General features: G+C 35.5%; 2 protein-coding genes and 1 long non-coding RNA gene across 3 annotated transcripts; all 3 read left to right on the top strand.

Annotated features, from left to right (window-relative positions):
• LOC109825861 (zinc finger protein CONSTANS-LIKE 14-like) lies at nucleotides 3,984-8,194 on the top strand. The gene is given in 6 exon segments (XM_020392771.1): nucleotides 3,984-4,718; nucleotides 4,720-4,990; nucleotides 5,202-5,546; nucleotides 6,509-6,727; nucleotides 7,505-7,779; nucleotides 7,867-8,194. Coding segments are annotated over 6 exon segments (1,317 nt in total). The 5' UTR covers nucleotides 3,984-4,623; the 3' UTR covers nucleotides 7,979-8,194.
• Nucleotides 16,601-19,910, top strand: LOC109826418 (ubiquitin-conjugating enzyme E2 27-like). The gene is made up of 5 exons (XM_020393452.1): nucleotides 16,601-16,730; nucleotides 17,629-17,677; nucleotides 18,402-18,573; nucleotides 19,099-19,185; nucleotides 19,303-19,910. Exons 1-5 carry the CDS (start codon nucleotides 16,601-16,603, stop codon nucleotides 19,438-19,440), a joined length of 576 nt encoding a protein of 191 aa, XP_020249041.1. The 3' UTR covers nucleotides 19,441-19,910.
• LOC109825663 lies at nucleotides 22,075-23,083 on the top strand. Its single transcript, XR_002243054.1, has 2 exons — nucleotides 22,075-22,495; nucleotides 22,673-23,083. It is a non-coding gene; the product is annotated as an uncharacterized LOC109825663 (long non-coding RNA).

The following is a 23,394-nucleotide window of genomic DNA, read 5'->3' as shown; positions in this document are numbered from 1 at the left end:
GGTTCACAGCAATCTGTCAAAAGTAAATAGCCAAGTGATGAGAGATATCTGGGATTCGGTTTGGGTACTTTGGATGACCTCCTGAGCTCCACACCTTGGGTAGTCATCTCTGCACCTAGAGTCTCCTCTGTTCTTTGGTCAGAACTGACGTTGTTACCCCATCCGGAAGTTCCTCCAAATCTATGTACTCGGATCCACCTACATCCGTAGTGCTTCTCCCACTGCTTTGGCTATCATTGGCATTGTCTATATCCTTGTACATCACATTCTCATTGAATATCATATCTCTCCTCCTGATGATTTTTTCTTCTCATCCCACAGATGATACCCGAACTCATCAATACCGTATCTAATGAATGTACACTTCTGTGACTTAGCTTTTAGCTTGTCCCTGACATGGTCACTGATATGAACATATGCCATGCAACCAAATACTCGCAAGTGTGAGAGATTAACCTTCTTGCCACTCCAAACCTCTTCTGGAATCCCAAAATCTAATGGAACTGATGGCCCATGATTAATCAGATAAGCTGCCGTATGCACCACGTCCGCCCAAAACATCTTGGGTAGACCTGCATGTAGATGCATGCTCCTCGCACGCCCCGTTAATGTCCTGTTCATCCTCTCTGCAATGCCATTCTGTTGCGGTGTCCCTGGAGTAGTTCTCTCCAAACGAATCCCATTTAGAGCACCGAACTTCTTGAACTCATCCAGCTCGTATTCTTCATCGTTGTCCGATCTCAGACACTTCACCTTCAGATCTGTCTCGTCCTCTACCATAACCTTCTACTTCTTGAAGATCCCGAACACCTCTGACTTGTGCTTCATGAAGTATACCCACACCTTCCTCGAGTGATCGTCGATAAATGTGACATAGTACGTCGAACCGCCAAGAGAAGACACGCTAGCTGGGTCTCATACATCTATATGAACAAGCTCTAGCTTCTGAGCTTTAGGTGGTCTTCCATCCTTCTGAAAGCTGACCCTTTTCTGCTTCCCGTAGATACAGTCTTCACAAATACCAACTTCAACTGAATCGATACCGATTAGCTTTCCTTATGAGTGTAGAATCTTCATACCCTTCTCACTCATGTGTCCTAACCTATTTTGTCACAAATCTGTACTCTCCTTGTCGGGTGTAATTACTAGGGTGTCACTCGCATGTGAAGTGAGGTAGAGAGTTTCTGTTTTGTTGCCTCAGACAACCAACATAGTACCATTATAGATTTTCCACGAATCCCTGATGAATGTTGAAACATAGCCTTTTGCTCCAAGATGACCAACCGAAATAAGATTTCTCTTCAGCTTCGGTACGTGTCTGACATTCTTCAGATTCCACTTAGAACCCTTCATCTGAATCTGCACGTCGCCTCTTCCAACAATACTGTAAGGCTCATTGTCTCCTAAGTACACTTTCCCATAGTCCCCTGCTACATAGTTCTGAATAAGCTTCCTATTAGCAGTTGGGTGGAAAGAGGCTCCTGAATTAATTACCCATGAATCAGAATCACTATCCATAACAAGGATCAATGCATCTTGCATGATATAAGCCTCCTGCTCATTCGCATCCTTTTTTTGTGCTTTACAGGCCGAAGACATATGACCCTCCTGGTCGTAGTTCCAACACTTCCCTATGATAGGCCTAACCTTCGAGTTTGACCTCTTCTTCTTTAACTTCGACCGATTCCTATTCTGGTTACCTTTCTTCTGGCTTCGGCCTCTCTACTCGAGATTTAGGGTTGAACTTGAATCTTCTAATTCAGACGATTTTCTTCTGACCTCCTCGGATAAAAACATGCTAATAACCTTGCCCAGCTTTAACTTTTCCTTCCCCATCGAGTTGCTGATTGCGGTCACGCAACCTGTCCAACTATCCAGCAACTGTGATAGAATCAATAGGGCCTGTACTTCGTCATCAAACGTGATATCCACAGAGATAAGTTGATCAACAATCGTGTTGAACTCGCTGAGGTGCATCGTGAAGGAGCATCCTTTTGCCATCTTGAGGTTGAAGAGGGTTTTGATGAGTTACACCTTGTTTGCGGCTGACGGATGCTCGTACATCTTCGCGAGTACTTCCATAAGCCCCACCGTCGTCTTCTCCTTCAATATATTATGGGTGACCGATTTGGCGAGCAACAACCGAATTTTCCCTAAAGCCTTCCTATCCAGTATTTCTCACTCCTCGTTTGATTCCTCCTTCTTCTTTCCCTTAGTCTTGCACATCAATGGATGGTAAAGATCCTTCTAGTACAGATAGTTTTCCATCTGCGACTTCCAGTAGGCGAAGTCTGACCCGTCAAATTTCTCGATCTTTAATTTGCTTTCCTCTATCATGGCTTTCGCACAAATCTTCTAAACAAAGCTTTGATACAATTTGTTGGGGATTCGAAACAATCAGTCGAACCCGTGCCCTTTCGGACCTTGTGCTAAGAGTTTAGCAAGTAAGAAAATCACCGCAAATAGAAAAAAATTACAGGAAAGATAAACAAGAGAGAACACACCAGATTTAACGAAGTTGGCAACGTGTCTACCCTCAGGAGCCACACCACATAATTCTTTGATTAATTGAAGAAGATTACAATGCCCACAAATAAGTTTTTATCTCTCTGAGATCTCTCTGAAAGAATCCTCTTAAAATCCTCTTTTTTGAGTGTTCTATTAAACGTATTAGGTATATATAGTACCCCAGCCCAAAATAGAATCCCAAACAATTTAGGAAACTGCAAAAACGGCTTTCGGTCGACCGGACCATGTCTTTTGGTCGACAGGCCAGAACGTAGTTTCTCATGCTTGTTTCCTGCAAGCGTCATGGTCGATTGATCTCCTCCGTCAGTTGACCGAAGTGGGTTTTTCCAGTTTTCTTCGTTGATTCGATTTCAGGTTTGGCCTACACTCTCGAGACTAACAAAATACCCCCTAGATTATTCTACAATAAATTTTTATACCTCATCTAACACCATTAAAATCAACCGGTGTAAACTAAATAATATGTAAATTCAGGATAATAAAATATATAAATTAAATAGGTTTTATTTTCATATAATAACAAAACTATTTTAATTTTTGGAGGAAGGATGTTCTTATCATTCTGCCATTTATAATTTGAATCCAATGTCCAAGGATGTAGGAGCAAATCATCTAATATGTAGATTTTGAGGGTCAATCTACAAATATGCCATATTTGGGAAAGTTTTGTATGGGGGACAGCTGCCTATATATATTTTTGAAGAATGCCTCAGGGACCCAAAATAAGGAATTAGTGGGACATGTATGCCCTGTTTGGATGGAGGGTAGAGAGGGGGAGGGGAAGAGAAATGTAGCTTTCACCTTGTTTGGGAGTGGCGTTAGAGGAGGGTAAATGGGTGTAATGACATTCTTATCCCCATCAAAACAAATAAAAGGACTGATGTGTTATTAGTATAAGGTCATTTGTGTAAATTTACATATATTTTCTTCCATTCCCTTCCCTCCATTATTACTCCCAAACAAGTTATATTAATTTCACCTTCATTCACCTTACTCAACTCCCAAACAACATATTAAAATTCTCTTCCCTTCCCTTCCCGTTGTTTACCTTTCCTTCCCTTCGCTTAGGGCTTGTTTGGATTGAGGGGAATAAGGGTGAAGGGAAGTTAGGAGAACCATTCACCTCTATTCATCTTGTTTGAGAACATTTAGAATGTAAAGTTATTCACCCTAGTTCCCCTTGGTTCACCCCCTACTAGTATAAAATTTGTTACCCCCTAAATTGGGGTGTAACCAAGGGGAATGGAACCCCCTTCTCTTCCCTTCCATTCTCTCACCTAGTTTCCCTTAACTTCTCTTCACCCCCTACAAATCCAAACAGGCTCTTAGTAAACTCCCAAACACACCAGTAAGATGTCGTTTTCCTATCCCGTGATGCACTGTTGTCAGGTGAGGTATCGCCGCACTATCCCGTGAGTCATTAACTGTGCATGACGGAACAGGAGGTATAACTCGACTGTCCCGCTCTCCCTCAGGGTCCCTATTGGCTCCCTCTAACAGCACTCATTTCTTTGCTCCCGTCCCCGAAGAGAGAGAATGAGAGAAAAGAGAGCGGTGGCTTCCACTCCAGCATAAAAATCCTGGGATCGTCTTCCTCCTCCTTTTTTCTCCTCAAATTCTAGGGTTTAGTGTTTTGGTTTCCAAGTTGGAATCAAATTTCCTCAGCATTTCCAATCTAGATCCAGTACAAGAAGAGTTTCTCCAACTTTTAATTATTTTGGGAGGAAAATGAGAATCTCAAGCTGAAATCTGAGATCTCTGTTCTGTTCCAGAAAAAAAAATTTGTTGCTTTAAGTGGAGAAATTTGTTCAATTTCGTGTTTTCGGGATTTGGAGCTCAAATTAGGGTTAAGAATTCTGAGAAAAATGAGATCCTCAAGCTGAAATCTGAAAATATTATTATTCGATTCAGGCAACAGTTGAAGCTGAAAGTGGAGAATTTCTTTCACATTCAGTAAAAATAATTGTGTTTTTGAGCCTTTGGAGCTCAAATTAGGGTTAGCATTCAAGAAATCTCTGTTTGAATCTAGCAATAACCGAAGCTGAAATTAGGGTTTTTTTTCGACATCGTGTTATCGGGTCGGGTCTAAACTCAATGGCGCCCTCTGTTAAAGCTCCCGATAAAACGATTCACTGCGACCACTGCTCCGAATCGGCGGCGGTGATCTACTGCCGTGCTGACTCAGCTCGCCTCTTGCACCGCCGATGGCCTCTCTCTTTGCTCCGATTGCGATTTCGATGCTCACGGGTCGGGTTCTGACTCGGGTTCAGGGTTCCATGCCCGATCCGCTATTGAGAGCTTCACTGGTTGCCCGTCGGCGTTTGAGCTTGCTGATGCTTGGGGGCTTGATCTCGCCGCGAAATCGAAGTGCGGGTTCGGAGCGGGATCCGGAACCGAGTTTGGATCCGGGTCTGATTGGTGTAATCCTGATTCGTTTCTGGCCGCGGATTCAGTGTTCCAGGTTTAATTTCACTGCAGCCCGAATTATTTCTCGAAAAAGTCCTCATTTTTTCGGCATATTTACTTCATTTGTAATGTAAATGATGTCACGATACTGGTTACTGGGATGCATATTGTAACTTAGTATAATTGGTACCTATTATAAATTGAACTGTTCTGCATTGAAAATAAAGTACTTGAATTCTCATTTCAATTGTTCTCCACTTTACCAGGACTTGTATGTTCCCTGTGCCGAGATTAAGCCACAGAAGAGTAACCCGTTACTCGATCAGCTGATTGAGTTGGCGAGTCAAGATGTGGCTGGGTCCAACTTGACCTCGGATAGAAACACAGCTTCGCCCGTGCCATTGGATTTGAGCCCGAAGACACCTTGCAGGAATAATAGTGTCACTGGAGATCAAGAAGAGGATCACCGAATTGCGCACCAAATGCCATTCACTTCATTGCTTATGATGACAGCCCCATCAGGTTTTGTGGATTTCAAGGGTACAGAGCAGGGTGTTGATGATGAGGAAGTGATGTGGAGTTCTAGGCCAACAACTGATCGCAATACTCAGGTTTGGTTCGACATCATTAAACACTGCTAACTGATTTTTTGGTTTGATTAAAGTATCTAAATATTCATTGTGAGTCATCAGAATTTAATCTCTAAATGCATGAATATAATTTTTTTTCATTTGTTTAAATGGATTCTTTGATGGTAAGGCAACATAAAGTGTTTCTGTTGATGCGATGTTCACGAACAATGTAATATTGATCAAGAGGAGACACCATTAGATCAAGGACAGTTGTCTGAGTCTGACTACCCTTTCTCATGTAGCTTAAGCTCATGCTGTTGAGCTTATACCTAAGATTCTTGGTCGTCCAACTTTAGCTTATACAATGAAGGAACACTTATTATTCTTATTTTAATGGACATTCAATGAGAAATTACTTAATAATAGTGTCCTTGAATTGCTTAGAAAAAGTTGGCCCACAGTTCTGAGAAGAGTATTGGATTATGAAAAAGTGTGTTAATAACATATTCCCTCTTTCAATTGGTTTCTGAGACAGGTGGATTCTGAAATATATAGCATACGCGATGCGTCTGATAGAAAGTGATTCAAAAGTATGACAAAATATGGAAAATAAGTTGATCTTTATAACTTGGACCTGTAATGCGTATGAATTCTAGTTTGCTTCAATCCAGATGTTTTCAAACAGGGCTCATAAACTGAGTGTTTATGCTAGCATATGTTTTGTCACGCTGATGCCCGTAGTGCTGCATCTTCTGGCATAGCCTGAGATCAGGGATTCTAGTTACATTACAAATTGAGTCATTTAGAGAATTTTCGAGGAATGTCTGGATGGTGCAAAATGGTTGATGTTGAAGAATCTGTGTCCTAAGTTATATCAAGTGGTTGCCTTTGATTATCTATATTTTCGTGTTCTGTCAAATAATATTAATTGCTATCACATTGCTGCATTTGCTCAATAACTTCTATAGTAAACTTAAGATCAATCCTTTGCTGTTTGGCAGATATGGGATTTTAATCTTGGAAGATCAAGGGATCACAATGAATCATCTGAACTTGAAAGTGAATACGGTATGAATAATTCTGGTTTTACAATCAAGAGCTACAATGACCTTCTTAAGGACAACTCTATTTCAACTACAAAGATATTGGAAGATATATATCATAGCAACTGCCCTTCTAGTGTCCTGTCTGCTGACATACATCACATTCATCCGCAAGATGTAAGTTATTGTCTCATTTATTTTTATTCTCCCAAAAGAAGTATTCGCTTGTAGCAACTTTTCAGCAATAAAATAATATATTTTAATATTTGTGGCATTAAGATGATGTTACCAACTTTTCTACACCAAGTTGCTAGGTCTCCTTTACTGACAAATGAATATTGTTAGAAAACACTTTATTTATACTCTTTTTTTAAAACCTACTTTATTTATAATCTTAACTAATGAATTGTGGGCAAATAATGTAAAATCAATGTTATATAACATTTAATAGCATAATAAAAGTCACAGTGGGAATGAGGTTTACCTGATTATAGCGTATGTAAGGCATATTGAAAGTCTGCTTGATGACATAATTAATTCGAGGGTTAATTGCGGATATACCCCCTGTACTATTATGTTATCGCCAAATTGGTGATATACCCTTGTAGTTCTATGTTGCAGATAGAGCCCTTGGTTGAAAAATTTATCGTTGCAAATAGACTTCCTGAGTGATTTTTTTCCTGACTCCTTTTACCCTCAGAAAGTCTATTTGTCCGGAAAATCTCTTTCTTTAAGGGCAAAAGAGTCAAAAATATTTCCTCAGGGGATCTATCTGCAACAAATAACTACAGGGGATTTATCTGCAATTGGGAGAAAGTACGGAGGATCTATCCACAATTAACCCTTAATGCAATTAACCCTTAATGTAAATATTGATAATGAGGTTACCTTTGTGCACATGCACGCACAGGTCACTGCTATATGTAAAAATGCTGATATTTCTTTGTGAAGCAGAGCAAAGTTAGCATGTCGGGCAAATCTAAGAGCAATCCGAACAATTCATCAGCAAATGCGTCAACACTCTCAGGAAATAATATAGCAGCCATCGTTCCATCTATTGGCTTCTTGCATGATCCAGGGTCCGGTAGCAACACGAAAGAAATTTCCTTTGGAGAACAACCCATAATCAGTAATGAGGTGAAAGCAACTAATAAGATTGACAGTGAACTATTCGCTCAAAATCGAGGAAACGCCATGTTACGGTATAGGGAGAAGAGGAAGAATCGCAGGTAGGAACAAGTTTTTATCCTTCAGCATTTTCTCTTAAGTTCTCATTTTCTGTATTGTTTCTTATTGTGTCTTTGGACTACTTATAGGTATGAGAAGCACATTCGTTATGAGTCGAGAAAAGCAAGAGCTGATTCTAGGAAACGCGTTAAGGGGCGCTTTGTTAAGTCGACAGAAGTTGATGCTGAAAATGCTGGCTGATTCTGCTTCAATTTGTAAGCTAGAATTTGTTGTAAATATATTTCGGCAATAATGTTTTTGCTCTTGTGAATGTTGTTGTTGATTTTGTATTGTCTTTGTATCTCACAATCTATGGCTTTAATTGTATTGTAATGCAGCTCCACTTCTCAGGAATACCAAGTATTTTCTGACTACTGTTCTTGAGATATGTTAATTCTTCAAATGGTTTGAGATGAACTTCAAGAAAAAAGATTATGATTTGTCTGATTTTCAACATGTTAGCTGATTTCTAAGGCATTACTGAGAACAAAAGATTATGATTTGTCTGAATTCCAACATGCTAGCTGATTTCTAAAGGCATTGCTAGTTCTTAGTGGACTTTGTGGCTTCTCCTTTGTGTATAGACTTTGAGCTTTATTATTGATACAATACAAGTATGGCAATTGCTTCGTGTGTAGATAGCTTGCTTCTCCTTTGTGTATAGACTTTTAGCTTTACTATTGATACAAGCATAGCAATTGCTTCGTGTATAGATAGCTTTGTGTGTAGACTTTTAGCTTTACCTATCATGACACTATTTTTTGTTTGTACATATGCATTATAATGTTGTGATTTTGAATTGTTATTTCTTTTTAACTAGTGACAACTTGAGAAATAATTATCAATCGGCTGAAAATTTTGCAGATTGATAACTTGGGTTTTCATGTGGCACCCAAAAAAAAAAGGAAAAAAGAAGGTTATTTAGCTATATACCCCTCAAACTTTCTGTAATTTCATAATTAACCACCAAATCTTCATAATTGTCAATAGACTCCCAATATTCTGTAATTATCAAGATTTAGGGGTACGTTGGCAATTATCAAGATTTTGGGGGTTAATAGGCAATTGTGAAGATTTAGGAGTATATAGCTAAGTAACCCAAAAGAAAATTGTACATTGTACTTTTGCAACTCATCTCTTGATAAAACATCACAATATTTGCTATTATGTTTTTTTATCGTGTGATCTTCCCACTATTGGGTGACAAATTTAGATCCTCCAATATCCATTCTTAAACCCAATAACCCATCTACCAAATCTTTTGCCAATATTATTAAATCTATACTACTATATAATGAATCAAGTGATGACAATATGAAAAAAATGGATGAATGGTGTACATGCCCTCTTTTCAACTAAACCTCTTTTCAACTATGGTTGAAAGGGTAAAAAGCTAATTCAACAAAAGAATTTTGTCCCTTTATTATTTCTAGAACATTTTATTCATATTTCACCATAAACATTGATAATGTCTATACAATTGAATATTCATTTTTTCTCTTTGTTGTTTCTAGAACATTTTAATCAATTTTTTTATTAATATAGATAAAGTCTAATTTTTTTATGAACAAAAATCTATATAATTATATAAAGTTTAATTCAAATCAAGATCATACTCTCTTTAAAAGCACGAGTTTGAGAAAATCTTTCGGTAGACAAAAACACCATTGGAGTTTAAATATTATTCTATTAAGTAAGAGTAAGTTGATAAATTGATGAATTCTTATTGGATATACATAGTAAGTTGATAAATTGATGAATTCTTATTGGATATACATAGTATGAAGATAAGGATACAATTTAAATTGAAATATAAATCTAAATAAAATTATTAAATACGATATACATAGTATGAAGATAAGGATACAATTTAAATTGAAATATAAATCTAAATAAAATTATTAAATACTAAATTTATAAATATCCACAAAATGAAGGACGTATATGTAAAAAACTAAATAAATTAATGAGACAAATAATATCTACCCCAAAGGTCAAATTCGGGAACATTGTAGACCTACAAATGTACATAATATGGATGATATATTTACAAAATCTACCAAACAAATTAAAGAGACAAAAGTCATTCTCAAAATTATAAAAAAAATTAATGAAAATAAAAAATCATATCATACTCCCTTTAAAAGCACGAGTTCGGGAAAATCTTTCAGTAGACAAAAATACCCTTAGAATTCAAATATTATTCCATTAAGTAAGAATAAATTGATAAATTAATGAATTCTTATTGGATATACATAGTATGAAGATAAGGGTACAATTTAAATTGAAATGTAAATCTAAATAAAATTATTAAATACCAAATTTATAAATGTCTACAAATGAAGGGTGTATATGCAAAAAATAAATAAATTAATGAGACAAATAATATCTGTTGGCCTTCTTGTTTTGATGATGTTTAACAAACAATTTATCACTAATGTTGTTTGTCTAGTATTTGTGTTTTCTTATTTATTATAGACAAACAACGAGTTGGATGATGGATGGAATAGAGCTTCAACGATGATATCCAAAGGAGGTTGGCGGAATGTCGGTGAAGCCTTGCAATTCAAAGTTAAAGATCAAGTTCAAGCTTCATCCGCATGTGTACCAAGTTGAGCTACAATGAAGATTAAGATCTAGCTTGGGTAATCTAGTTTAGATTTTATATTATGTGTGTTAGATACTCTAAGCTCAATATCATATACACACACATTTATTGGTTTCTTCGTATATATATATAGTTATATATATATACATAAGTTTTGGTTTCTATGCATATATATAGTTATATATATACATACATGTGTTTTTGAGTTTTCATGTTTATAATATAAAATCACATGTTTCATATTTATTATTGTGTTTTAGTATATATTATGCAATTTTGTGAAAATATTATTTTTCTCAGTTTATGCACTTAACAATAATCATATACATATTTTATTAAGTCTATATAATCATTGTGCAAAGTTTCAAAACATGGTTTAACCAAAATATCAAAATTCACATGTTTACATTTTCGTGTTTTGGACTATTTTGCAAAATAATGATTTTTCACAAATGGGAAATGCGATTTGGAAAATTCTTTTTGTAACATGTTCATTTACATGTTTATATACATTTTCCAAAGTTTTATTATTTTTGGACTTCATTTGTTATTTTTAACAATTTTCCAAAGTCTCAAAAATCAGCTTTTAAAAAAAAACTGTTTTTCTGTAGTATCAGATTTCGGTCGACCGCACCGGTCGACCGCTCATGTGTTCATTGGTCAGTGGGCAGCAGAGAGTTTGTCGGTCGACCACCGCGGTCGACCGAGAGCTCGAAATTTCCATCGGTCGACCGCACCGGTCGACCGACGAAGTTCTACTTGTATTCTCAGTTTCAGATCTGGTTCGCGGTCGCCCGCGAATATTTTCAGTCGACCACCGCTCTGTCAGTTCTCTTTCCAACGGCTATTTTTGTTACCATTGTTGGGGCTGTTTTTGTCATTTTGTTTGGGGTTTTTGGCTGAGATTTTGAGTAGGTATAAATACCCCATTGCTGTTCTCTTTCAAATCATCTAAGAAGTTTTTAAACAAGGGTTTAAGCTTGTTTAGTTTTGGTTTAAGTTTGTTTTGGGTTTGCTGTTACAAAGAGGAGTTTACATCAACTATTGAAGAGTTCATCTTTAACATTTCATCATCCTCTCTTTGTGTTTATAGAGAAGTTTCCTTAACTCTATTTTTTAGCATTTCTATTATTGTATTTCATATCAATCTTATTGCTAGTTCTTATTGAGTTAAGTTTTTATTGAATCTAATTGTTACACACACCCACATGAGCTTATTGTATTTGCATACATAGTATATTAGGGTTATGAGAGATTGTAACATTGAGTGTGAGCTTTCATTGTGTTCTCATCCATAGTAGAGAACAAACAATTATTGTATTGAGCCTAATTGTGAGATTCACTTTGTAATATACTTGTACACCGAGTGAGGAGTGTGTGGTGAGAGTCGGGGATCGTTCCAAGAGGAGTGGCGTCGGTTGACGAACCTAGGGAGAGGTTGACTTGTGTGGGTGTAGAGTGTGATTGCATAGTGTTTGTTGTGTGAGAGTTTTTGGTGAACTTGTAAACCGAGTGTGTAGAAGTTCCGGCTTCCAAACCGGGTTGTGATAGTGGATTTCTCCCCGGGAGTGGGGAGCGGAGACGTAGGATGGAAGGTCCGAACTCCGTGATCATATAGTGTGTTTGAGTGTGCTTTGGCGTTCATTTATATTTATGTTCATATCTTATATCGCCATTGTCCATAGCTCATTATTTTATATCATCCACTATCTTGTTTCATATTGTTTACCCCTTGTGTTAGTTTTCATATCCTTGCATATATCATATTGTATATCTCTTTGGTATATCTCTTTGGTAGGATATATCATCTTGTGTTAGTTTATATATCCTTGCATATATATATTTCATCATATATGATATATCTCATTGTTCATATTGCTTATCCTAGCTTATATAGTTGTTATATTTCATACTTTCTAGGATAACTCGTTAATTAATTTTAATTGGCATATAATCGGATTAGATTAGCATAAGACCCTAATCACCCCCCCTCTAGGGTCTAACAATATCTACCCTAAAAGGCCGAACCTAAGAACAACGTAGACCTCCAAATATACATAATGTGGATGAGATATTTACAAAATCGACCAAACAAATTAAAGAGACAAAAGTCATTCTCAAAATTATAAAAAGGAAAATAAAAAATCATACTCCCTTTAAAAGTATGAGTTCAGGAAAAGTTTTCCATAGTCAAAATCACACTGTACTATTTTAAATATTTAATTTAAATTATAATCTATACTAATCATACTTATATCCTATCATAAAACCCCATGAACTATCTATAGCTCAACAATTTAAAGAGACAAAATCCACCAAACAAATTAAAGAGACAAAAGTCATTCTTAAAATTATAAAAACAAAAAATTAAGGAAAATAAAAAATCATACTCCCTTTAAAAGTACGAGTTCAGGAAAAGCTTTCCATAGTCAAAATCACACTGTTCTATTTTAAATATTTAATTTAAATTATAATCAATACTAATCATACTTATATCCTAATTTAAAACCTCATGCACTATCTACAACTCAACAATTTAAATAAGATTAATAAAATATATGAAACATCTCCATACTATCAGTTTATTACATGAAGTATTATAAAAAAAACAAAAAGTTTTAAAAATTAGACAAAATACTCACAAAAGTTTAAAATTACACAAAATAAAAAGCTGAAAATCTAGAACTTGGCAAAGAAAAGAGTAATTATGTGATATTTTTTATTAAGATATATAAATATAACTTATAATTTAAGATTTACCATCCCTTTTTAGAATCTGAAAATAGTCAAGTTGATACTGGTAAGAAAATAGTAATAATAACAGATTAAAAATATCCAATTAAATAATAAAAATTTAAAAAAAAATATGATAGATTAAAAATTAATATTATTGTATAAATTAAAGTAACTGTATATAATTTTACCAATATGTTAGAACACCAAAAATACATAAGTATCATTAATTGATAGAAGACTAAATCACAAAAAACTACTAAAAGACTATAATATAATAGCTTAACAATAATTGATTATAATTTATAAATATTGATCTCTAATGGTAATAATATTTATTAGGTAAAAAGTTACAAATATTTATGTATGGAGAACTATTAAAAAATTTAGAGATATCCTTCAAAAGAATCAAGCGGTTTTCATTTCAAATGGAATTCGGAACGTCCATGAATTACTTCAATTAACTCTAATATAAGTTATATTTATCAAAAAAATACCAACTGAATACTTCCTGAAGAATATATTGAACAACTTTGTGCCCATCAAAGAAACATTCTTCATAGAAGATAAAAGAAAAATTACTATACTTTGCGTAAGCAAAAAAATATAAAATCGGTCTTTTTCTTTTTCTTATATAGTTTCACGACCTTGCGTGTGACTTTATTTAGGGGTATGACTACTAACGAAGGATCAATTCTTAAAGACACTATCAAAGATAATGATGTAATAGCACTATTAGAATTCAAGATCTCTAAGTATGAAGGTAGTATATTTTATTAGTAAAATTCTTATTAAAGACCACTAAATATAAAATTCACCTTATATCTGTCTTAAATTTATAAAGGAGATATGCATGTCATCATAAATTGTGTCAATAATATATATCAATCCAAATATACAACTTACTGAAGAAATAAGAGAATAGTATGTAAACCAAGCAAACATCCATATAACACCGTAAAAAAATAATATTATATTTTAAAGCTAATATGCAACGTTCTTTTAGAATAAGCTGTCAAGACAAAAGCATCTCCATTAAGGCTCTTTATAAATGCAACAGAAATTCAAATTACTAATATATACAACCATTATAACATTTGAAAAAGGTATGATCTTAGAAAACCTACGTTAAAATTCATAAAATTAAACCTAAGAATAATTTACCAATATATAGACACACTATCACACCTTTAAGGTAATGATAACTACCATTTATAATAGAGTTGAGCAATGGTTCTATATTTGCAAAGGTTGCAATAAGAAAGTAGATAAAGATGTTAATAATAAGTGTCCATATGATAAATGTTGTAGAGTCGCCAATGATTTAGTATCAAGGTTAAGTGATATCCCTTCTTCATGAAATAAATATATCAAAACTAAATATTAATATTATAATCTAAAGCAAATTGATAATAAAAAAAATTAATGTATTTAGTTCAAATCCTCATGGAAAATAACACAGATAGAGCAAATGTAACATTATGATACAACCGAAATTCTTATTGGATGCACAACAGAAGAATTCAATGCAGAGAAAAAAGATGTAGCTCCTAACCTTATTTAAGTAATAAATAAAAATAATAAAAAATTTCATATATATGAAATTAATATTTATTCTTACTGAAATAGGAAAAAATCAAAGTCCGTATTGTCAGAAGTTTGTGTTGAATATAATAAATATATTCAACTTCTTTGTGAATTTAGACGAGAAGACAAAAGATGAATGAACTAAAGGAAAGATAACATGCTCCAGTCTCATATCAAAATCGATGTAGACGATGAATACACTACTACTCTAGAATTGGCTAGGGAAAAGGTAAAGATGAAGAAGGATTGATCTCGACTCAATAAAAAATAAAATAGAAGTAACAAAAGATAATGTTTTGTGAATTGTTATAGAATAGTTTTATTTTTTAGTAAAACTAGGAATCTTTAGAAGGTATTTTCATAAACTATTTTAGTGCTTACATATGCATATGTGGATGTTTTTATCATATAAAAGTGTACTAGAGTTATCATTAATCTTAAGTTTATGATTTTTTTTCATTAATTATTTTCTGTCATTTTAGCCCATTTTAAATCAATCATCTTGGCTCGTTGTCTTTATTATTCATCTTCCTTTTATAATGTTATTTTTCAAGTGTTTTCACTTTCATAACACTATACCTCCTCAAGTCAAGCTCGGTTTCATGCCGATCTAATGAAATAAAAATTGAAATTGGCTTTAGATTATATTTATCTCCTGACAATTCAACTATCAATATTAAAATTTAAACTGGATGTATCATATTCAAACAAACATCAAATAAATAAACAATCAAAGTGTAATCGAGGAACAAATTTTAGTAAGAAAATAAACCAAAAATACTTAATCAAAGTGAGTAAAAATTAATATCAAAGAGTAACCGAGGAATAAATTTTAGTAAGAAAATAAAAAATACCTAATCACAGTATTTAACCACGTGCATTGCATGTGCATAAAATCTAGTACAAATAAAAATAACGAATCGGGACATAAATTTAAGAAGGTATGTACCATAATATATGACTGAAATGGTAAATGATTTGAGGTGGATTAAGATATCCTCACCTAAAAAAAAAATCAATTGCATCTATAAAAAAAAACTTTACTCTTTTAATTGAATTAATTTCCAGAAAAAACGTATAAAATTATAAGCTGTAATTTCCTCTTAAGCTACACACAAAAGAATGTCGTTATCAATATTCTGGTTTCTTTCAATTTGTTTTGATGTCGTTGAATTCTCAATGGTCTTGACTGATTGCACTCGCGGGCGCAACCTGTCAACATTGCAAATTCTTAACCGTGATTATCTACAGACTACAGCTCGTCGAACGATTAGAGAACCCTCGTGATCGAATTTCGATTAAGCCTTTGCAAGCTTGGGCATGGTTCTCTTCATAATTAGGACTTAGCGACATCTAGCTTGTGTCCCTGTGCGTTCATGGAAATTTTCTTTCATGCGGAAGCGGTAAAATTTCTTCCGTCATTTCGATTTCAGGTCCAGCACAATTGTCGTTCTATGATTCTCATACTGGTTTAAGTGATTTCTCAGTGTCGGAGGGGGTTTACTGCAAAACTGTAATTTGATCGGTAATTGGCGGTTATAACTGTCAGTAGGGCCCACATGACATAAATATATCCATGTATGGCGCATAGTTAATCCCATTTTTAAGGATATATTTGAAGTTATAAACGAAAAAAAAAAAAAACTACTACTACATGCCAATTGCCTAACTTAATCCACGACATTAAACAAGTATATTAGCTTCTTTACTAGGAGCTAAAACTGGTTCCGCAGGTACACGATAAACAAACCGACTCCACACACAAAACTCAAAAGCGGAGACAGACTCTCATTTCCCTCCATCTCCTCTCTCTCTCTGTCTCTCGCTAAGATCATGGAAGAAGAAAAGATTTTGCTTGAGACGGAGGGTACGCAAAGAGCTGGACGGGTTCAATGATGGATCCAATTCTGGCCCAACTCTGCAAAGGCGAGGGAAACGATCTGGCCCAGCTCGAAGGAACGATCCCCGGCCCCGTCGGAACTCCGTACGAGGGCGGAATCTTTCACATTGACATCCAATTGCCCGGTAGTTTTACAGTCTTGATCCCTTTTATTGGTCTCCTTCACTCCATTTTGATGTTCTTGAGGTGGGTTTTGTGTAGATTATTGCTTGCTTTCGAAGAGTGTTCGTTGATTTCATTTCTGGGTTTCTTGCGACTCATTTTGATGTTCTTGAAGTGGGTTTTTGTGTAGATTTGTTGGTTGTGTGGGGTATGTAACTGTGCTCTGATTTCGTTTCATTTATGAGTCTCTTACAATTTATTTTGATGTTCTTGAAGTGGGTTTTGCATGTGTAAATTGATCGATCGTGTAGAGTATGTGCTGATTTCATTTAGGAGGATAAATGACTAATAATTGTCAGGGCTTTGTAAACGATTGGAGGAGAAAGAAGATATTTGCAGAAGGGGTTTCATTGATAGGATTACTGGAGAAGTAAGATTAAACCAAATGAGAAAATAGCTTGTGATAGCGGAAGCCAATTCATTTTGTTTTTATTGAAGTGGTTTTTTTATTTAAAAAAAAAGGAAAGTATTGAAGTGGGCTTGGTATAGATTGTTTGATTTTGTGCTGATTTGCTTTATGGGTCTTCTTGGAATTATAGAATTTTTCTGCTTGTTCTAGAATTTCTATTATTGAACAATGGATTCATTAGCAGTTGTTTGTTGTTAATTTTTCCATCAATTCTACGTAGATTAGTTATTTGCATTTATTGTCAGTGACTTGAGACTTTAGGACGATAAGTGTATAATAACTCTCAGAAACTTTTAATTAATATTGTAGAAGAAAGAAAATATATGTCAAAGGGCTTCTGTTGAAAGGGTTTTTTCCAACATGGATTTTCGTCTTGTGTAGTGTTATTTGCAGTTATATTGAGATTAACCAATGAGAGAACAGTTTGTAATCAGTAATGGTTATGTTTGCAGGTAACTACCCTTTTGAGCCTCCACAGATGAAGTTCAGTACAAAAGTTTGGTATGGTCCTTTAGTTTGCAGGTAACTACCCTTTTGAGCCTCCACAGATGAAGTTCAGTACAAAAGTTTGGTATGGTCCTTTGCTCATGGTCCCCAATTTCTTTTGAGCCTCCACAGATGAAGTTCAGTACAAAAGTTTGGTATGGTCCTTTGCTCATGGTCCCCAATTTCTTGCCTACATCTTCAATGTCCTGTTCGCATTGTGATATAAACATTGATCATGTTTTAATTTGGTTCTCCTCACATTGATCTTGTGCTTATTTATCAACAAGTTCCTGTTAATTTGTTATTCAAACCGTCTTGTAATGCTTCATCCTGGCAAATGTAATGCACAAAGTTCCTCGACCTGAAGCTTAGATCTTTAACCACTGACCTGCAAACTTGACAAATTGACATAAACAGTTCCCCTTTTCTTTGATTCATTAACTACTTATGTATGTTTTTTTTATCCATGTTTGAACTACCAGCCAATACCGATACCAACTGACATGCCTATCAAATTTAAAGCGAAACTGTGATCTTTTCTGAGGGCTTTCCTATATTCTGCAACTTTGCCTTTCGATTAGGGGCAACAACATTGTAAGAGGGAGCATTTTTCCCATTGCGGTCTGATTCTGAACTACGTAGCTCCTAGTTGTGGAATCTTCGCCTTTCAATTCTGTCATAGTTTAATCAAGTGCTACTATGGTTTTGAATGAAGAAGGGTTTTTTTCTTTTTTTGAAGGCACCCAAATATCTGTCATCAAAGTGGAGCTGTTTCTCTCTCGGCAGAATTTTATTTGGAGGGTAAATGGAATCCTACGGTCACTCTGCAGAATGTTCTTCTCTCTCTGCAGGCTTTACTCTCTAGACCTGCACCTTATGGCCCCCAAGCCGATAAAACGGTTTCTGATCAGGTATAAAGATGAATTCATTTTTATGCTCAGATAAAGCTCTGAAAGTGAGAACATCCCTCTGAACTTTCTAGGGGGTAGTTGTAGATAACCCCCTAAAATTGTTTTATTCCATTACCCTCCCGAACGCGCACACACACACAAAAGAAGATGAAAAAACCCTACCACCACCCAAAAAAAATAATCTGTAAATGACGAATGACTTAATTGGTTAAAAAAAAAAACTACAACCACCCCCTAGTTTTGGGGGGTTTTCCAATTAAAGTAGTTTAGGGAGGGCTATCTGCAGCAGCCCCCAAAGTTCAGGGGTTTTCTGAAGTTAATAATTAGTGATATCCGGAGGAGATCTTACAGTGATGTCACATATATATATATAGTTATCTTGGAAGCTAGGGGGTCAAGTAACAAGGGTGATACTAGTGAACAGTTTAACGAAATTTAATTCCGATTATCAATTAAGATGCCACTTCTCATATCTCTTTTCATTCAATATTTGCACCTTTTTTTTTGCTTTTTTTTTTTTTGCAGTTAACGAAGAACTATTCTGAATTTTGCAACCATGCTCGGAACTGGACTGAAGCTTTTGCCAAGACTACAGCACCCGTTGGGCTAAAGGTATGCTCTTTTATTCATTAGTTTGCTCCCGAGAAAGTTTTTTGATTAAAATGAGGCCTATATTGGGGGAAGAAATTGTTTAATTCTTCACTTTCCATATTCATAAAAACAATATAGGAGCAGAGGCTAGTCGAGATGGGTTTCCCTGAGGCTCGTGTGAAGAGGGTATTGGAAGAGGTTGATGGTGACGAGAAAAGGGCTCTTGAACGGCTGACCTCGAACAAACACCAAAAAATTCATCATCACAGCTCTTAAAAGGCTTTGCTCAGAATAAACCAAAGAGATTCATCCATGCATTCAACTGTAGAAATCGCTATATCGTGGATTCTTTCTTTACACGTTGAAGCAGTGAGGAGGCTTTTACAGCAGCTTCTTGTTAATAGTTTTGGACAAGTGACACATCTAGAACTGATCTATGGAAGGTCAACATTTTTTTGATAAGTTTTTGTTGATAAGATTTACGGTCCATATAACACAACAAACGAGATTTTAAAGCAAGCATATGGAAAGCAGAATTGAGATGTACATCCTCTTACAGTGACTTTTGAGTTTCAGAATCCGATCATTTTCTACTAGTTGTTACCTGTAAACATGTTCGCAATATTCAATGATTGCTGGTTATAGATGTAATTCAAAATACCTGAGGTTATTGTATTGTAATGCAGTTCCAGGTTCTTGTTTCTGTATATACTTCCAGGTTTACTATTGATAAAAGTATGGCAATGTTGTCCATGGTTTTTTTTACTTGGAATATATAATTATCTTAGACAGTCTTTTGATAGAACGTTTAAGCTGTGCTGCATATATTAAGTATACATCCCACCATGTATGTCTGTAACTGTATACATTTATAGTAGTATACGTACACACACTACAATATCATGACTAGCAGTGAAATCTAATGTTTTAATTCCAATTTGTTATTCAAATCTCATTTTAATTTCAGTTTTTTTAAAGGTTATAAATGCTGACTGAGATTATCTACAGCTCGTCTATGAGCGGAGACGACTCATGAATTCTGATCAAGCCTTTGTACACAATGTCACAACAGACCATGCCAACGGTGATACACAACTACACAAGTAGTAAAGTTTCCTCATCATTTCGTTTCAAGCACTTAGTTTCAACACAAATTGTCTTTTTATGCTTCTTGCGCTGATTTATAAGTGATTTGTCAGTCTTGGAGGGGTTTACTGCAAAGCTGCAATTTGATCAGAAATAGACAGTTATAACTGTCAGTAGGGCCCACAAGCTGACAGTCATAACAATCTGAAAGGATTGCAAAAGACCGTTTGGAGCTGCCTCTTTAAGCATTTTTTTTGAAGGGTAAAATTCAGATACCCCCCAATCTTTTGCCCATTTTGAGATAACCCCTCTGAACTTAAAAACGTTCCTTGATCCCCTAAGTTTTGGGCTTGTCAAAACACATCCTAATGTTTGCAATTTTTCTAACATATCCCCATGTTGCAACGGGGGGGTTCTCTGAATTAAACTCTTTCAAAGGTTCATGATGATTTCTTGAAAGTAATATTGGAAGCTTGGACTTCTTGAAAATAATCTTGCAAGTTTGTGGGTCGCTCTAAAGATAAAGTTGAACTGAAAGTTAGGGGTTATATCGGAAATTTTGGGGATTATGGAGTTTGGGGGCATGTTGAAGAAAGCTGCAAGTATCTGGGGGCTTTTTGTGATTAGTTGCTATTTCCAAAAGAACATTAGAACTAGAAATTAATTGACAGAATGTAAATTGAAAAATAAAAATAAAAATAAAAATGCAGAACTATTATAGCATTTCCGGAGGGAAAATAGACAAACAATGATCGAGGTGATGGGAAAATTGTTGTATGTATACAATCAATAATATAGCTTTGGAAAGTATCATTTTTCGGTTGTAATGGATAAAGTTATGAGTTATAACGGGCTTTAAATTTTTAGCTTGTAGACTTTCTCCTTATTAGGGAGGTAAGGATAATATTATCCTAAGACCGTTAACATTATCCAGAAGTAATGATTCAAGGGACAAAATTTTAAACATAATCTGTGTAATATTCTGATTTGTGAACGGAACAAAAGGTTTTTTATTTGCATTATTATTACTAGTTAAGCCCGTGCTAAGCACGGTCTGATGTTTTCTTTTGCGGATGTGATAACGTGTGGTGTTGTTGTCTGTTTCACTTTTGGCATATATATATATATATATATATATATATATATATATATATATATATATATATATATTATAGAGAGAGAGAGAGAGAGAAGAGAGAGAGAAATATGGGTATGTTTTTGTACAAAGCATAAATTTTGTGCTTGGTAGTAATGTGTCACATGCCCATCCACTCCCTACACATGTGATTTGTGGTCCAAATTTGAATGAATGGAGGGGATTTGACACATCACTGCCAAGCATAATTTTTTGTGTTGATATCAAGCATACCCATATTTCTCATATATATATATATAGGTGAAAACTTGTGTCAACTTAAGTGGATAGTGAATAGTGTGTCCACCAAAGTTTTTAACCACTCATATTGCCTAGGGATCCTTGTATTATATAAAAATGTGTTTTATATTAATAAATGTGTGGCTACAAAGTTTGGTGGAACATCACCTAGTTGATAGGAGTCTTGTTCTCTCTCTCTCTCTCTCTCTCTCTTATATAATATATATATATATATATATATATTATATATATATATATATATATATATATATATATATATATATATTATATATTATATATATATATATATATATATATGAGAAAACTGGGGAAGCGCTGGCCAGCGCTTCCCCCGTGCGCTGCATTCCACGTGGCTGCTCGCGGTTAGCTTCCTCCGTTGAATTGAAATCAGCGAAGCTTGGGTTTTTTTTGCAAAAAGCGCAGTGCGTTTCAAATGAAGCTTTTCTCGTGACCCCAACCCAGATCCAAATCCCAAAATTCCTCTCTTCCTCTCCCCCCTCCTCCTTCCGTCCCCAAAACCCCGCCCTCAACAAGCTCCGCCTCCGCCTCCGCCGCATCTTCGACCTCTTCGCCCTCAACTCCGACGACCTCAGCTCCTCCTCCGAGCTCTTCCTCGCCCTCCACCGCCTCGGGCTCGCTGTACCGCAGCCCCAAATCCGCCATCACTCTCGTCGTCGACCAACTCTGAGATCCCCCTCCCTCCTCCCCCCAAGACCCCATCCAGTCTGAGATCCCCCTCCCTCCTCCGCCGCATCTGGTTAAAAAGAACACCGACGCTGACGTCGATGCCCGAGATCCGACGATGCCGACGCCGCGAGCTCCAGTTCAGCCCCACTCTCAATCTCAAAGGTAAAGCCTTTGAACTGTTTCCTTGTTCTTTTTAACCAGAGAGAAGTTTTGGTGCTTGCTTGAATCATGATTGATTTAGGGATTAGGGAGGAAAACAATAACAGGTTTTTATTTAACATTTATTACTTGTTAAAATCCTTTATAGTGATGAAGCATTTGGTTTGGTTATTAAATCAGGCGAATGCTGGTCCATATGACAAAGGTTGGATTATGAAGGTCAAGATGAGCAACTCAGGGGAGTTAGAATCTTTGATGGATGCTGATCAATATATGAAATTTTGCGAAGAAGAGGATGCAAAACACTGAGGAATACTTTATTTTCCTTGGTGTAGTTATAACACCTTATTCACACTACGTTTTCTTCTCCAGGACAACATCAGAAAGCCAAAACAGCAAGACCGCTGCCACAACTAGCTACATGCACACGGAGTATGAGCTTGAATAATGGTGGTCATTTACAACCAGTTGTGATGAGCCCAGGAAGAAGGAGAAAATCTACAGATTCAGAGCTTTAATAGGTCTCAAAAGGCGATATTTTGATCATAGAAAAATGGATTGCATCAAGGCTGAGTTCCAGACAGAATGAAACAATCAAAAGCATAAATCCAGAACACAACTCTGTTTGAGAATTTCTTGTTGTACGAATGGCATAATACTTTTTAATGAGATATAAATGATATTACATAATGAAGCAAGTTCTATCCTGTGATGTCGAATGCAATAGAAACAATGAAATATCACTTGAAAAATCCATGTGTACAGAGATTTCTCATGTTATATTATCATGTTGCTTTTAAGTGAAATGCCCTCATGCACATTGGTTCATATGCTTCAGGCATGACGGTCGGAACTGCTTACCGAACATTGGTCTCTTGTTTCCGAGTGTGTTGCTGCTAAGC

This window comes from Asparagus officinalis, chromosome 10, assembly GCF_001876935.1.
Source record: "Asparagus officinalis chromosome 10, Aspof.V1, whole genome shotgun sequence".
Lineage (NCBI taxonomy): Eukaryota > Viridiplantae > Streptophyta > Magnoliopsida > Asparagales > Asparagaceae > Asparagus > Asparagus officinalis.
The sequence above is the reverse complement of the archived record's forward strand: the minus strand, read 5'-3'. Positions and strand labels throughout refer to the sequence as shown.